Raw genomic sequence first — 12,242 nt, forward strand, 5'->3', positions numbered from 1 at the left:
CCATGCTGGACTTCAAAACAGCAACCCTTAAAGTAGTGAAATAAAAATCTCATTTGACAAGTTGCATATCTGGTAATCATTCTATAAAATTTGCTTACCACTTCACAAGTAACAATGAGGAATAAAGAATGGGCATTAACTGAAGGATGGGAAGATGTCCAAAGTTAGTGAAAAGTGTATCTTGCAGGTTTTGGTTTTAAGCATCACCTGATTATTTTCAGCAGTTTAGGTACTTTTCTTATCAGATCATTCCCCATGGCAGTGACTTTAAATTTCACATTATGCTGGTACTTTTGCTTGAAAACTGGGGCACAAAAGTGCAGCCTAGTAAAACCCAGAGGAATAATACATCCCCGTGTTTTGCAGGTGAAAAAAAGTCATTCCAGCCTCATTTATCATCACTTTTTTTCTGCTCACTTCTCTGTCTCTGCTGTTTCCTTGATGTGTGAATTTGGACTGAAATCCTTTTTTAAAGCTTCTTCAGTTCTGTGACTGGGAAGTGACTGGGATGACTGGTGCAACAACTAGGCACAACTTCATCGTCATTAACTTGGCATCAAGGAGTGTCCAAGGATCTTTATGCTAGAAAGGCCTTCCTGTAACCCTGGGTAAATGTTTGTCCTTCAGTGAACATGCACGATGCCAAGGTGTTCCCAGTGTCTTGAGTGTGATTACAGCTGTGGCAGGAGCCATCAGCTCCAAGCCTGCTGCCAGCACAGACAGTGCTTGACCTGCTGTGAAGAGCTGGAAACTCACTCCATGTCTCTGAGTAAGCTGCAGCCCACGGGACAGGGAGCTGCACTCGTGCTGTAACACTCCTCTGCAGTTTGTTTGTCAGCAACACACAGACCCGTGGGCATTGTCAAACAAGCTGCTTTTCTAGAGAGAATGCAAATTCTCCAGCAAAAGGACACTTTATTGCCCTTGACTTCAGACAGGGAAATCTGTAGCTGTGGGGCTCCAGAACACAGCCCTTCCTATCATTGTCTCCTCTCAGATCAAGACCTGACACACAACATGGCCTAATTAATTTCGCATCAAATGCAGAATTCTCCCCATTCATGTTCCTGCTAGTTTTACAGTTATGTGTATTATCATATGGTATTTCTATCCTTTTTAATAAAATTTGCAAATTATTTCACAAGAGGAACACCTACAGGAGGCAAAAACTCATAGTGACACACACAAAAGGGTCTTCCTTTTCTGAGGGTGAGGAGCCCCTGAAATGAGCTGCAGCCAGATGGTAAAAAGAGTGGTGACAGATACTGAGAAACAGTGGTTCAAAGACATCTAGGAACTAGTGGAATTTTGGTCATGGTGTTCTTCGAACATGCAGCCTACAATATGTTCCCAGCCCTAATTTCCCCATATCTATGGGCAAACAAGTGTAGGGGAAGAGTGGCTGCAGCTGGGACTTTCCAAAGTAACTGCAAGTCTTCAAAGGAATGTTCTTCTTTTCGATATTTTTTTTTTTCTCAGAAGCAGAAGAGTAGGATTCCTTGGGGCTCATAATGATGATAAAAGTGAGGCTGAAGGCCTTCAGCCCCAGCAGATTGTTAATAGCCTGTTAAACACTCTACTGCAGAGTCAGCAGTGCTGCTCCTCATAGAGCACAGAATCTGCAAAAATGCAGGGCCTTTTATGTAGCAGCCCCCAAACGACTCACCAGGTGCTTAAAGGCAGGCAGAGCCTCTCCTGGTTTGGACAGGATGCCAAAGTAGAGGAGTAGGAGGGCAGAGATACAATACAGCAAAGGATGTGGTCACCTGGAAACTGTTCACCCACTGCACATCTGATGTTTTTGTACAGGCTTTTACTGGAAAATAAGATGTTGTATCATGGAAAGGCAGATGCTACTGATTCACCTGCTGCAGATAATAGTGGGAGGCATTATTTCATGAGGTACTAACAGATGGACCATCTGATGAATAATCTTTCTGATTTTCCTATAAGTTGATTCCTTGAAGTAAATAAAAAACTTTATCTTTCTCCTAGATCATGAGAAATATGTATTCTCCTAGGTCCTTAATTTAATTTCTTCTTTGAATCCTGTTTGAGCTCTGGAACCTATGTGCAGCAAGGTGAAACTCACCTACCTCTGCTCCTGGGGAACCAAAGGCTGCCTTAGTGATATCCATGGAAGCGGCAAACATTTGCTTTTTGGGGCATATTATACACACATGTGTTGTATCCCACTGTCTCTTTCCAGTCTCCATCTATGAGTGAAGAGCAAAGTGAGAGACAATGTCTCTTAAGAGAAACATTGACCTTATCTCAGCAAATCCTGGGTGTCCTGATATTGCTGTAGTGCCTTAGCTGGCTGCCAGGCACCCACCTTGTCACTGTCTCGCTGTCTCACCTCCTGTGCAGGACAGGAAAGAAAATAAGGTGAATAAGACCACAGGTAAACACATGGAGATGACTTACCAATTGCTGTCACAGACAAAAATAATTGACTTGGAAAAGATTATTTAATATGTTAACAATTAAAATAGAGTTGAAAGGTGTGAAACAAAGACAAAGCAAAAAACTAAAATAGCTTTCCCCACCGCTTCTTTACGTTCTCAGCATCACCTTTCTCTTCCCAATTCCTCTACCTCCTCCATCCCATATTCCCACTGAGCAGGACAGTGGGAGGAGAATGGGGGTTGCAGTCAGTCCCTTTCAGTTCCTCTCTGCCATTTCTTCCATCTCACACTTCTTCCTGCTCCTGCATGGGTCTTTACCCAGGGCTGCTGTCCCTCAGGATAAACCTACTGTGGCATGGTTCTCATGTGCAGGCCCACAGCTTCTTCCAGGGCCTTGCTCCTGTGAGGGCTCTCCATGGATGCAGCTTCCTTTGGGCCATGTCCACCTGTGCCAGTGTGGAGTGTGAATATCTGCTCCATCAGGGTCCTCCCTACAAGCTGCAGGGAAATTCCTTCTGGAATTCCCCATGGTCTTCCCCAGGCTCCGTAGGGAATACCTGCTCCCTCTCAGCCTCACACTTCTTCCCTCACTCCTCAGTGAATGAATGTTGAAATTGAGAATAAAGGGTTCCCATTAAAGAACACTTGAACTCTATTTCTCTGCAAATAATGAGAATAATTTACTCTTCAAGGTTAGTGCTTCTGCAATGGAAACTTATAAAAAATAGCTGAAGAAAGAAAAAAGATTTCTACAAGTTACGTTACCCAAGCTGACAGGGTAAGCATATATATGAGACCACTTCAGGAACAGCTTCAGGGATGAGGTGCAGACAGCCTGAGGTGGACACACACATGCTGCAGCATCCCCCTGGCACCTGGCAGAAGAGATGCCCTCATGCACAGCTGCAGAAGGGATGGGGCTAGGTTGGGCCAGATTTTGTGCTGTTGTGACTTTATGGAAGTCAGCAATGTTTCGTCACAGTAAATTCAGCACATAAACTTAAATGTTTGTTACACAGGTGAAAAATGCATGCAGTTTGGCTATTCAACACCCACCTGATGTGCTGAGGGATTGTTTGTTATGTGCAGAGATGTGTAAAGGTGACAAATGCTTCAGGTCTTTTTCTTCCTGTGTGGAGTACACTACACTGTTTTGAGTTTTCAGTGGGGCTTGGGAAAGGTCACATATGCTTGTAGAAGTCCATTTATAATGCAGATACACACTTTAAATTAAGAGGTGTATGCAAGCAGCCTCAAAGACACAGCAATACTTAAAGCTGTTTTTTCAGAGCCAAAAGGGATATTCTGCCTTTATCAGAAAGAGGGTTTTCTTTTCCAACCTGCTTTTTATTCCTCTAGTAGATTTTCAGTAATAAAGGCAAAAATGAAATCTCTTCTTTACTTGCACATTTTCAAGAAGCCTACATCTTAAAAATATTGGAGACTTAGATGTGCCAGTTATTAAGATAATGCTATCATTTTCCTGCAGGCAGTACCTAACCAATATTATATTGCATCTGTGTAAAACAATTGAAATAAAAATTATAGGCTTTTTCTGACATCTTTTGCATTTCTTGCACCATCTCCACTAGTTTTTTCAAACAAAATGTTCATTCTTCTGCAAATGTTTAAGTCCAGATCTGCTGTAATCTTTTGCTCCTCTTAGGCCTTGTAGACAGATAGGTAAAACAACACTCCAACTCTGCCTTTCTCAAATGTTAAGAAAATATTTTTTTCCTTATGTCTACAAGGAATCTAGGATGTCATTATTCTGTAGATGGCAAATGCAGGAGGACACCAAACCCATTTAAAGTTTTGAAAGAGGTCAATTTAAGGTGGAAAACTTGGCAAGCTAATATTTGTTATGAGAATATGACTGAAGTGGATGTGAGAGTTAAGGCCGAATTTTTTCCTTGTTCTTTATCTTATTATTCAAATGTCTGAGTGTGATCTGAGGGATTCTTTGTGGGAAATCTCCACCTGAAAACTTTGTACCACTGAGCCCTGCTATTCCCCTCTATTTCGAACATCAGCAGCTTCCAAGTGACAGGATGAGTTTTTGGTGTGGCTCCTCCAGCAGCTACAAAACCATAAACTCATCCACCCGTATATTTAGGAATTCCACGGTTTCTTTATGAGTGTTGTAGCCACATACCTTCACAGAGGCAGACAAACAGGTCTTAATTTCCTGTTGGAACCAGACTGTAACAGCTGCCAAGACTTAGCATTTAAGTAAGTTGTTGGGAACTCTTTACTTCTGCCTGAGGGTTTATAGTGGAGAAAGTCCATGTCACTTAGCCCAAGCTGCAGGGAGAACGTGTCGCTGTGGATTATAATTGCTGATAGAAGTTTGGTCTGTATGCCACAGTTCACATACATTTTTTATGGACTTATAATTAGTGCAATTCCGGTCTCCTGCAGGTTCCAGCTTTGGAAATGAAGAGCAGACCACCCCTAGGGCACCTGCACCTTCTAAGGATGCTCCCAAGGGGAGCAGCAAAGGCACAGCACAGGTATCGAGCAGCACAGCGACACCACGCAGGAGCTTACTGCCAGCGCCAAAAACAGCCACAGCACCCGCTGGTAAGTGCTCCAAGCTTCAAACACCACCTGCCTTAGGCCAAGAAATGCAGAAACCTTGCTGTGATGCTGTTTTACTGCTTGCTTTTCATTAATTTTCATGCCATCCTAGAGCCCATTGCTGGTGTGCTGATTTGGACTCCATTTACCGTAGACCCTTTTGAATGCAGTCAACAGCACAGCTATAATCTCATTTTCTGAGTTATGTGAAGAATTGAAGGCATTTACTGTCCCTAACTACCCATGCCAGAGATTTAGTGTATATATTGTTGGTTCTCAACAAACAGCTTTTTGAAAACATTGTGTTGCTTTAGAGACCAAAGCATTCCATCAAGCGGATAATTCATTGCTAGGTATGTTTGCAGTGATGAGGATATTGGCCTCTAGGTTTAAATAATCTTTTGGTTTTTTTACTCAGAGAGGCAGAAGGAGGCAAGCAATCAAAGCAAAAAACTCTTAGTGTTGTTTCCAGGTTGTTTCCGTGCCTAAACTCTCCTTCTGTTCAATTCAGTTATGTCTCAAATGACCAGTTCCATCAAGTTCAGATTAGATCTGACAGTTTAGATTCCAAAAGAAATAATTTTATCCAGGCTGGTTCTTACTCAACAGCGTTTCATCTCTATGTAAGTTCCATTGGGTTTGATAACACATTGCAAATGGAGCTGGGAAGGAAAAGTCAGTGCAAAATATGACACAAAGACTTTATGCATTGCTAGTTCTTGTCCCCTGGTTTCAAGTCAGATTAACATGATGTAGTGGTTTGAACTTGGCTGATCACCAGGTCCCCACCAAACCAACCAGATGGAGGGAGAGAAATATAATAAAAGACCCATGGGTCAAGGTAAGGATGAAAGGATAACTCAGCAATTACCATGTCATAAACTTGCCTGATTTATTCTGGAAGGAAGCTAAACATGGAAGTAGGGTTACCTGCCTGTGTTATGCAGACAGTCAGACACAGTTGGTGAACAGGAGTAGCTGACAAGTTTAGGAAGCTGTTATTATACACAACAGACAGAAGCAAAAGAAAGTATGATAGTCCAGTGTTCTGGTTTAATTTTTTATGAGCCAAGTTAGCAGCAATTAATGATTTTAAATTTTATTTTTTTTAATTAAAAGAGTGTCATGCTCCCTCAAAATGCTAAGTATCTGATAGGAGCAAAGGTTGAAATAAATCAAAGAAATTATGAAGGCAAGGTCTTTTTTGGCAGTTCTAATCTTGCCACTCTTGCAATAGCATATGAACACTGGGTATAGATCCTAATGTGATAGAGATACCTACAGAATGTAAATTTTTCTGTTTAGGTATCCTTTGGACAGTGATTTCTATAGGCTTGATGTTGCATATATATATGCATCAAATGCAATATATTTAGCATCTGACCAACCTCCTGTGCAAGACATTAGTAAACTGAAGTGCTTAGAACACTCCACAGTTACAGCTGAGGAGCACAGGCACTACGTGTATTGCACACAGCATACTTTATGAGAGGAAGGAGAAAAGTATTTCACAAGGAGGATGGCAGTAATTTAAATATAAATAATATTTCTGAAAGAGTGCAATATCAGGTAATGTAAAAATTGCCTTTGTATTTCAGAGATATACATAATTTTATCTATGTATGAATGGTAAATTAATTCACAAATGAAAACATCTACCTATATTAATGAATCAAAAATAGCCACCAAAAATCACATTAAAGATTTCATGTATTAGGTGTTTCTTGAGAAGACCACATGAACTGTAAATTTTCCCTTAAAAAAAACTAGACACAACAGCTCAAGAGTGATTGTATTCCTGATATTTCACTAAAAGTACTTGTGAAATAAATTGGACTGTAGGGAATAAAAAAACCAAAATTAATGAAAATGGACTCCTTTAGCTGTGGAGCAGATGATGCTGTGCTTCAGATGATCAAAAAAGAATTGTGGCATGGGACAATTGCAGTGGAAGGTCGTTGTCATGCAAATTGTTTTGCAGGCATGAACTGATGGCCTTTCAACTGCTCTGTGAAATGAGTGCACTTAATTGGGTTTTAGTGTATTGCACAGCCCTTTTTATATTTACATGTCTGTCAATTTATAGAACAGGGAAAAGAAAGCATAGACTTGACTAAAAAAAGAGAGGTCTTTTACTTTCACTTACATATATTAGCTACTTTGGGAAGTGCAGTCATAACCTAACTAATACTTACCATTTCTATATTGCTTCATATTTTGTTTAATGATAGGTGAAAGCAGCTCTCCACCAGAAACTTTGCAACTATAATCTAGCTCTGAAATTCATATAAGCTTCCTCTTCCCACAGATGTTGATTAAAATATACAGTACTTGAAGCATACATATATGAATTTTCTGGTTTAAATTTCCCTTAAAATGGGAGATTATCTGCAGAAGGCAATGTTCAGATACTCAGTTCTGTCCACCAGGCTGGATCTGCCACCCAGCTGTCTATGAAATCAGAGAGCTGTGGGATTTTATTTTTTCTATGTCCTGTTATGGATTTTGAGGGGTGTGTGTTATAGGATTCCTGTTTCTACTTGGTTATTATTTAATGACTGTTGTCATGCTTAAGAAATACCCTAATTTGAGTGCAATGACAGTGGCAATAAAAAATTAATTTGAACAGGTTGTTCCTACTTGCCCCCCTAAATTAAAGACTATCAAAAGCACTGTTCAAAAAAATTCACCCAGTCAATTCCTGTGCTTCTACAAGTACCAGTAAATCATATATAACAGGACAGGCTGTTAAATGCAATCAGTCAAGATGAAAAATAGGAGGCCAGTGTTATCTCAGCTCTCACCAGCAATCTTATAGTGTAAAATGTGCTTTTTTTTGATCAGATTCTGCAAAATCCAGACAGCACAACGTCAGCAGGAGGGAGAGGGATGAGCTGAGGTCACCTGAGGGGGGAAGGGTGAGCACCAGCACTCTTGCAGGGATGAAGGGAGAAGAGTCTGCTGCTGCTTTGTTCCCCCTTGCAAACACTTTCCCCTCCAAGCTGAATAGCAGTGTGCAGTGCGTTACATCATATTGCTCCTGTACTGAACACTGGGATGTGCAGCACTTCCTTGCGGGTGGAAGTGGGAGTTCATCTGCAAGTTTTCCCACCTTTCTTCTGGGAACCTCTCTGAAACATGCCATAGCACAGCTGTGTGAGGAAGTGTCTTGGTTTGAAATTTCAACCTTAAACAGGAGGAGACAATAAAATGCCATAGGATCCATGCAAAATGGCAGAAAGAGGAGTAGTTGTTTTAACTTTTCAACTAATGTTGGATGTTCTGAATTACCCTGAGATTTTCTATTCAGTCCAAAGAATTATTTGTTTTACCAGGTGTATCTTTTCCTTTATTTTTTTAAACACCAGCTAAAGAGACTTTGTTATTTTAATACAAGGCAACTGTTTTCAGACAAGACAATTAAATAGTTGTTATCCTTTTTTCTTATCATATTGACTTCAAATTTGAAACAAACACAAAGGGAAAAGCACAAGCATTAGCAGTTTTTACTTCAAGAAGTACATGGTCTTTCTTCCACATCTCCTTCTTTATTCAGTCGTTCAGTGTCTCATAGATCACAGCTGAAGTAGAGAGTCTCTAGAGAGAATTAGACTGCTCTCATTCTACAGAAATCCATCATATTTCCAGCTTTGCTCATTTTGTCTCAAACAATGCATGCAGGGATGTGTCATTACTCACCAAGGACATGACTAGTTGTGGGTATCAGGGGGAAAGGCAGAAGGAAGCTCCGAGGGGCTCCCTGTGTCTGTGAGTGACTGAAGATATTTCCTTGGGTTTGTTTTTTTTTGGGTTTTTTTTTGTAAACTGCATTAGTTAACTTATAAAATACTCCTGAGAACAGTTGGAATCCTTCTGAATGCAGTTACTCCCATTGAATTGTTAATGATGTCTGCAGCATGTTAGGATTTGTTTTGGAAGAAATACTCAATGTACAATTTGTTAACTTGCGTTCAGTCTGAAGTATGAAAGCAAATTGAAGCCTATCCCAGTATAGTGGCTTTTGAAGACTCAGAAATGTACAGGCAAATACAAGTGCTGATTCTGCAGGGCTTGAGGAGATGTCTTGGATAAGGTGTCTTTTGCTCTGCTTCCTAGCATTCAGCACTGCTGGGGGAATGGAGAAGTGGCATAGTTTGTCTGCTATTTTTCTAAGTGATTTCTGGAATGTTTTGCCTCGTGTTTCTAATTATTTTGCATTTGCTCCTTTTGTTTCATTTGGAGCAGGCTGTGTGTAATAATTAGGAAATATAAATACCTTTACAGAACTGTGTGTTTAGAGGCCTTTTTCAAAAGAAAATGTTGTAAGCACACTAGCAGAGAAGACAAACAAATATTTATGCTCATTGTACTCTTATGGCCTGAAATATCCCTTTCTTTACACAAGTATAGCTTTTAAAAGAGGGGAAATGTTGAGAGATTTCTAACCTTAAATGGAATATAGATTCATATAAAAATTAGTACTTTGTAGCTTTGATTACTGGCTACCAGGAACCTCATTGCAGGAGCTCTGTCAGTGGTAGGAGGTGGCAGAGCCTTGGAAGGTGTTCCTGAAAGCCTGGAAGTCAGTGGTAGTTCCTGAGATACCAGGAGCTTTTTGCTAGGAAGCTCAGTGCTAAAAGCCCTGATTATGCAGGAATAAGGCTAATGCACAGGCATTTAACACAGAGCTAAGTGGAATTCCATATTTCCAGTCTGTGGGCAATAACATTAAGAATTTGAATAAATTTTGTTCCAGATCAGACTTAATACACATTATAAAAGATGAATTTAAAGAAAATCATAACACCTTTTGACATTTCAAAATATATATGGCAGAATATGATTTGAGGTTTTACTCATCTTCAGGCCTGTAATAACAACTGAATAATGTTTTTCTTGTTTCCTGAGATACCCTGGAGCATCAGACCTTTTTTTGTGCATTTTAGTCTTTGAATTACTTTTCATACACTTCAAGCTAGAAAGGATCAAGCTTTATAACCTCCTGCTGCACCATACTCTGTGCTACTGCACATTATGCTAATTACTACACCAGTGCTCTCCCTCAGATATTTTGAACTTGAAATTCTATATTTCTGTGAAATGACAAAATCTGGGCCCAAACACTTGTAATCTAAAGATTTATTTTCCCTGCAGGAAATCAACATGTTTTCTGAATGTTTCTCTTTGAACCAGCTAGCAGCTGTTGTTTCAAAAGACAAGAACAAGCCCCATTTTTAGAAAAGCATTCCGCTCAAGCCCTTATATGAGGTCTGATGCCAGGGATGGCTCTTCCCCTAAAATTTCCCTGTGGGTGATGAGCTTAGCAAAACGATAACAGTTTGCTCCCGCAGACCGTCCTTCCTTTTGCCTGCTGTGTGCTTTCTAAATCCCTCTCCTCTAAGGAGGGCCACAGAGAGGCCACCAGGGCCCTCCTACTTGTGAAGGAGAAGTTGGATAACTGCTAGCTCCACGTGTCCCTGTGCCCTTCCCAGCCAGGCTGTGCTGGGCTCTGGCTCTCCCCTTGCGGCACAACCCTGCTCCCTCGCCCGCCTGCTGCACCGCTGCCCCACCACACCTCCGGAGCTCTCCCAGTCTTTCAGACTGAACAAGGGCACTGATCTTCCTCGTTATTAGTTCTATTTATCTTTCCTTGCCCAGATATCTGTTTGCACCTTCTTCCTGCTGATCTTCCACTTTGGGAAGCCAGCATCCCCCATGCAGGTGCACCTAAGGGCAGCACCTGTACGCAGCTCCCATGCTCTGCACAGACCCTGGCCTGCCCTCTGCAAAATCCTGGGCTTCTTTGCTCCGTTTTCTTTCAACTAAGCTCTAATTGGGCAATTGATTCTTGTTTTGTGCTTAAGGTCAAGAGGCTGAGTGAATCCCCCACGTGTTCCTCATTGAAAATGTCTCAAAACCAAAAGCAGTTAATTATTTACATACCTAAGGAAAGCATAAGGAAAGCACACACTTTTCTCTACTGTTGTCTGTGTTTGGCATCTGGCATAGCAATATTTATGGAGGAGCTCTGTATATGGCCCATTTGTACATTATATTTTTATTTTGAAAGCCCCAGAAAAGCCAATGCCTTATTACCTGATGCTTGAATCTATAACTATATAAACTATGTCTTATAAAACAAGCCCTGGTTTTGTCTCATAGCTGCTAGCTCAGGTTGTTCCTTAGTAATGAAAAGGCACCATAAACTTACTTTATGTCCTACTCTGTAGTAAAGTACAGTGTAATAGGGGGCAGGTACAGGCAATTTTCATCTTCAGTCACCTCACTGTGAAAAGTATTAATCACAAATTAGAATCTTAGCCTCAACGTGTTGCATTTATGAACAGCAGAGAAAATGGAGATGGACAAAAGTAAAGGTATGAGCAAGTGTTCAGTCTTTACAAGCCCTGACAGCTGATGGTGTGATTTGCCTATGAACAGTGGAAGAGAGTCAAAGGGGGTTTTAGAACTTGTCCCATGCTTCCCTACCACAAACAGCTGGAGATGCAGGTGCATGTGCTGTTTCCAGAAGCACTCTGCAAGCAAATGCTGAGAGACAGTGCTAGGAATTATGCAGCTCAGCTTCTGGTGCATGGCAAATGCTGTGTCTGCAGCTCTCTGCATGCAAGTCCTGATGCAGGCAGAAGTGGAAGGGTGAAAGATGCATCAGAAATACACGCATATATACTGCAGCTGTGACTAGGTGTGGCTTTGGAGGGAGCAGAAAACTAGTAAAGCAGTAGGCGTCCCTCAAGATTATGATCCCCATATAAAATTATCATTTTTTTCCATTGTTGAAAGAGCCAGGTCACATTTGTATTAAGCAAAGTGGAAGATAGTGTTAGCTTTTGGACTGTGTCTGTCATTAGGCAGCACCAAGAAAATCTGATTTTTTTTTCTTGCTTCAGATACTTCAGATTCAGTGGGGCATTTTCCTGTAAGATATCTGTGAATATACTCATAAGAGAGGGGAAAGTCAATAAGGCAAACTTTTTTTTTCCCTCTAAAGCAAGTAATTTGCCTCAAATCTCTCTGTTTTTCCTGTGTATCCAGGTGCTGTGACACAGCCCTTCAGACTAAAATGCAACCCTCAATAAACTCTAATGGTTAAAAAAAGGAAAGCAAACAGGAAACTACATTATTGTCCCTGGGGTTTGCTTTTTATTACTCTTTCTCCTTACTTCTTTGATGAAAAATTTCTGCTTGAGATCCTGTGACTGTCACACCATGGCCAAAGGAGCAGGGCAGGACCTC

General features: G+C 40.9%; 1 protein-coding gene across 1 annotated transcript in view; it reads left to right on the plus strand.

Moving 5' to 3' along the window:
- MTUS2 (microtubule associated scaffold protein 2) overlaps positions 1–12,242 on the plus strand; it is a 156,864-nt gene that overhangs the window by 90,669 nt on the left and 53,953 nt on the right. The window contains exon 4 of the mRNA XM_054271963.1: positions 4,830–4,991. Coding sequence (XP_054127938.1) covers positions 4,830–4,991 — 162 coding nt within the window. The remainder of the gene's footprint in view (positions 1–4,829; positions 4,992–12,242) is intronic.

The sequence above is a fragment of the Melozone crissalis genome, unplaced genomic scaffold, assembly GCF_028551555.1.
Source record: "Melozone crissalis strain CALT ecotype California unplaced genomic scaffold, PUWL_Pcris_2 ptg000013l_1, whole genome shotgun sequence".
Taxonomy (NCBI): Eukaryota; Metazoa; Chordata; class Aves; order Passeriformes; family Passerellidae; genus Melozone; species Melozone crissalis.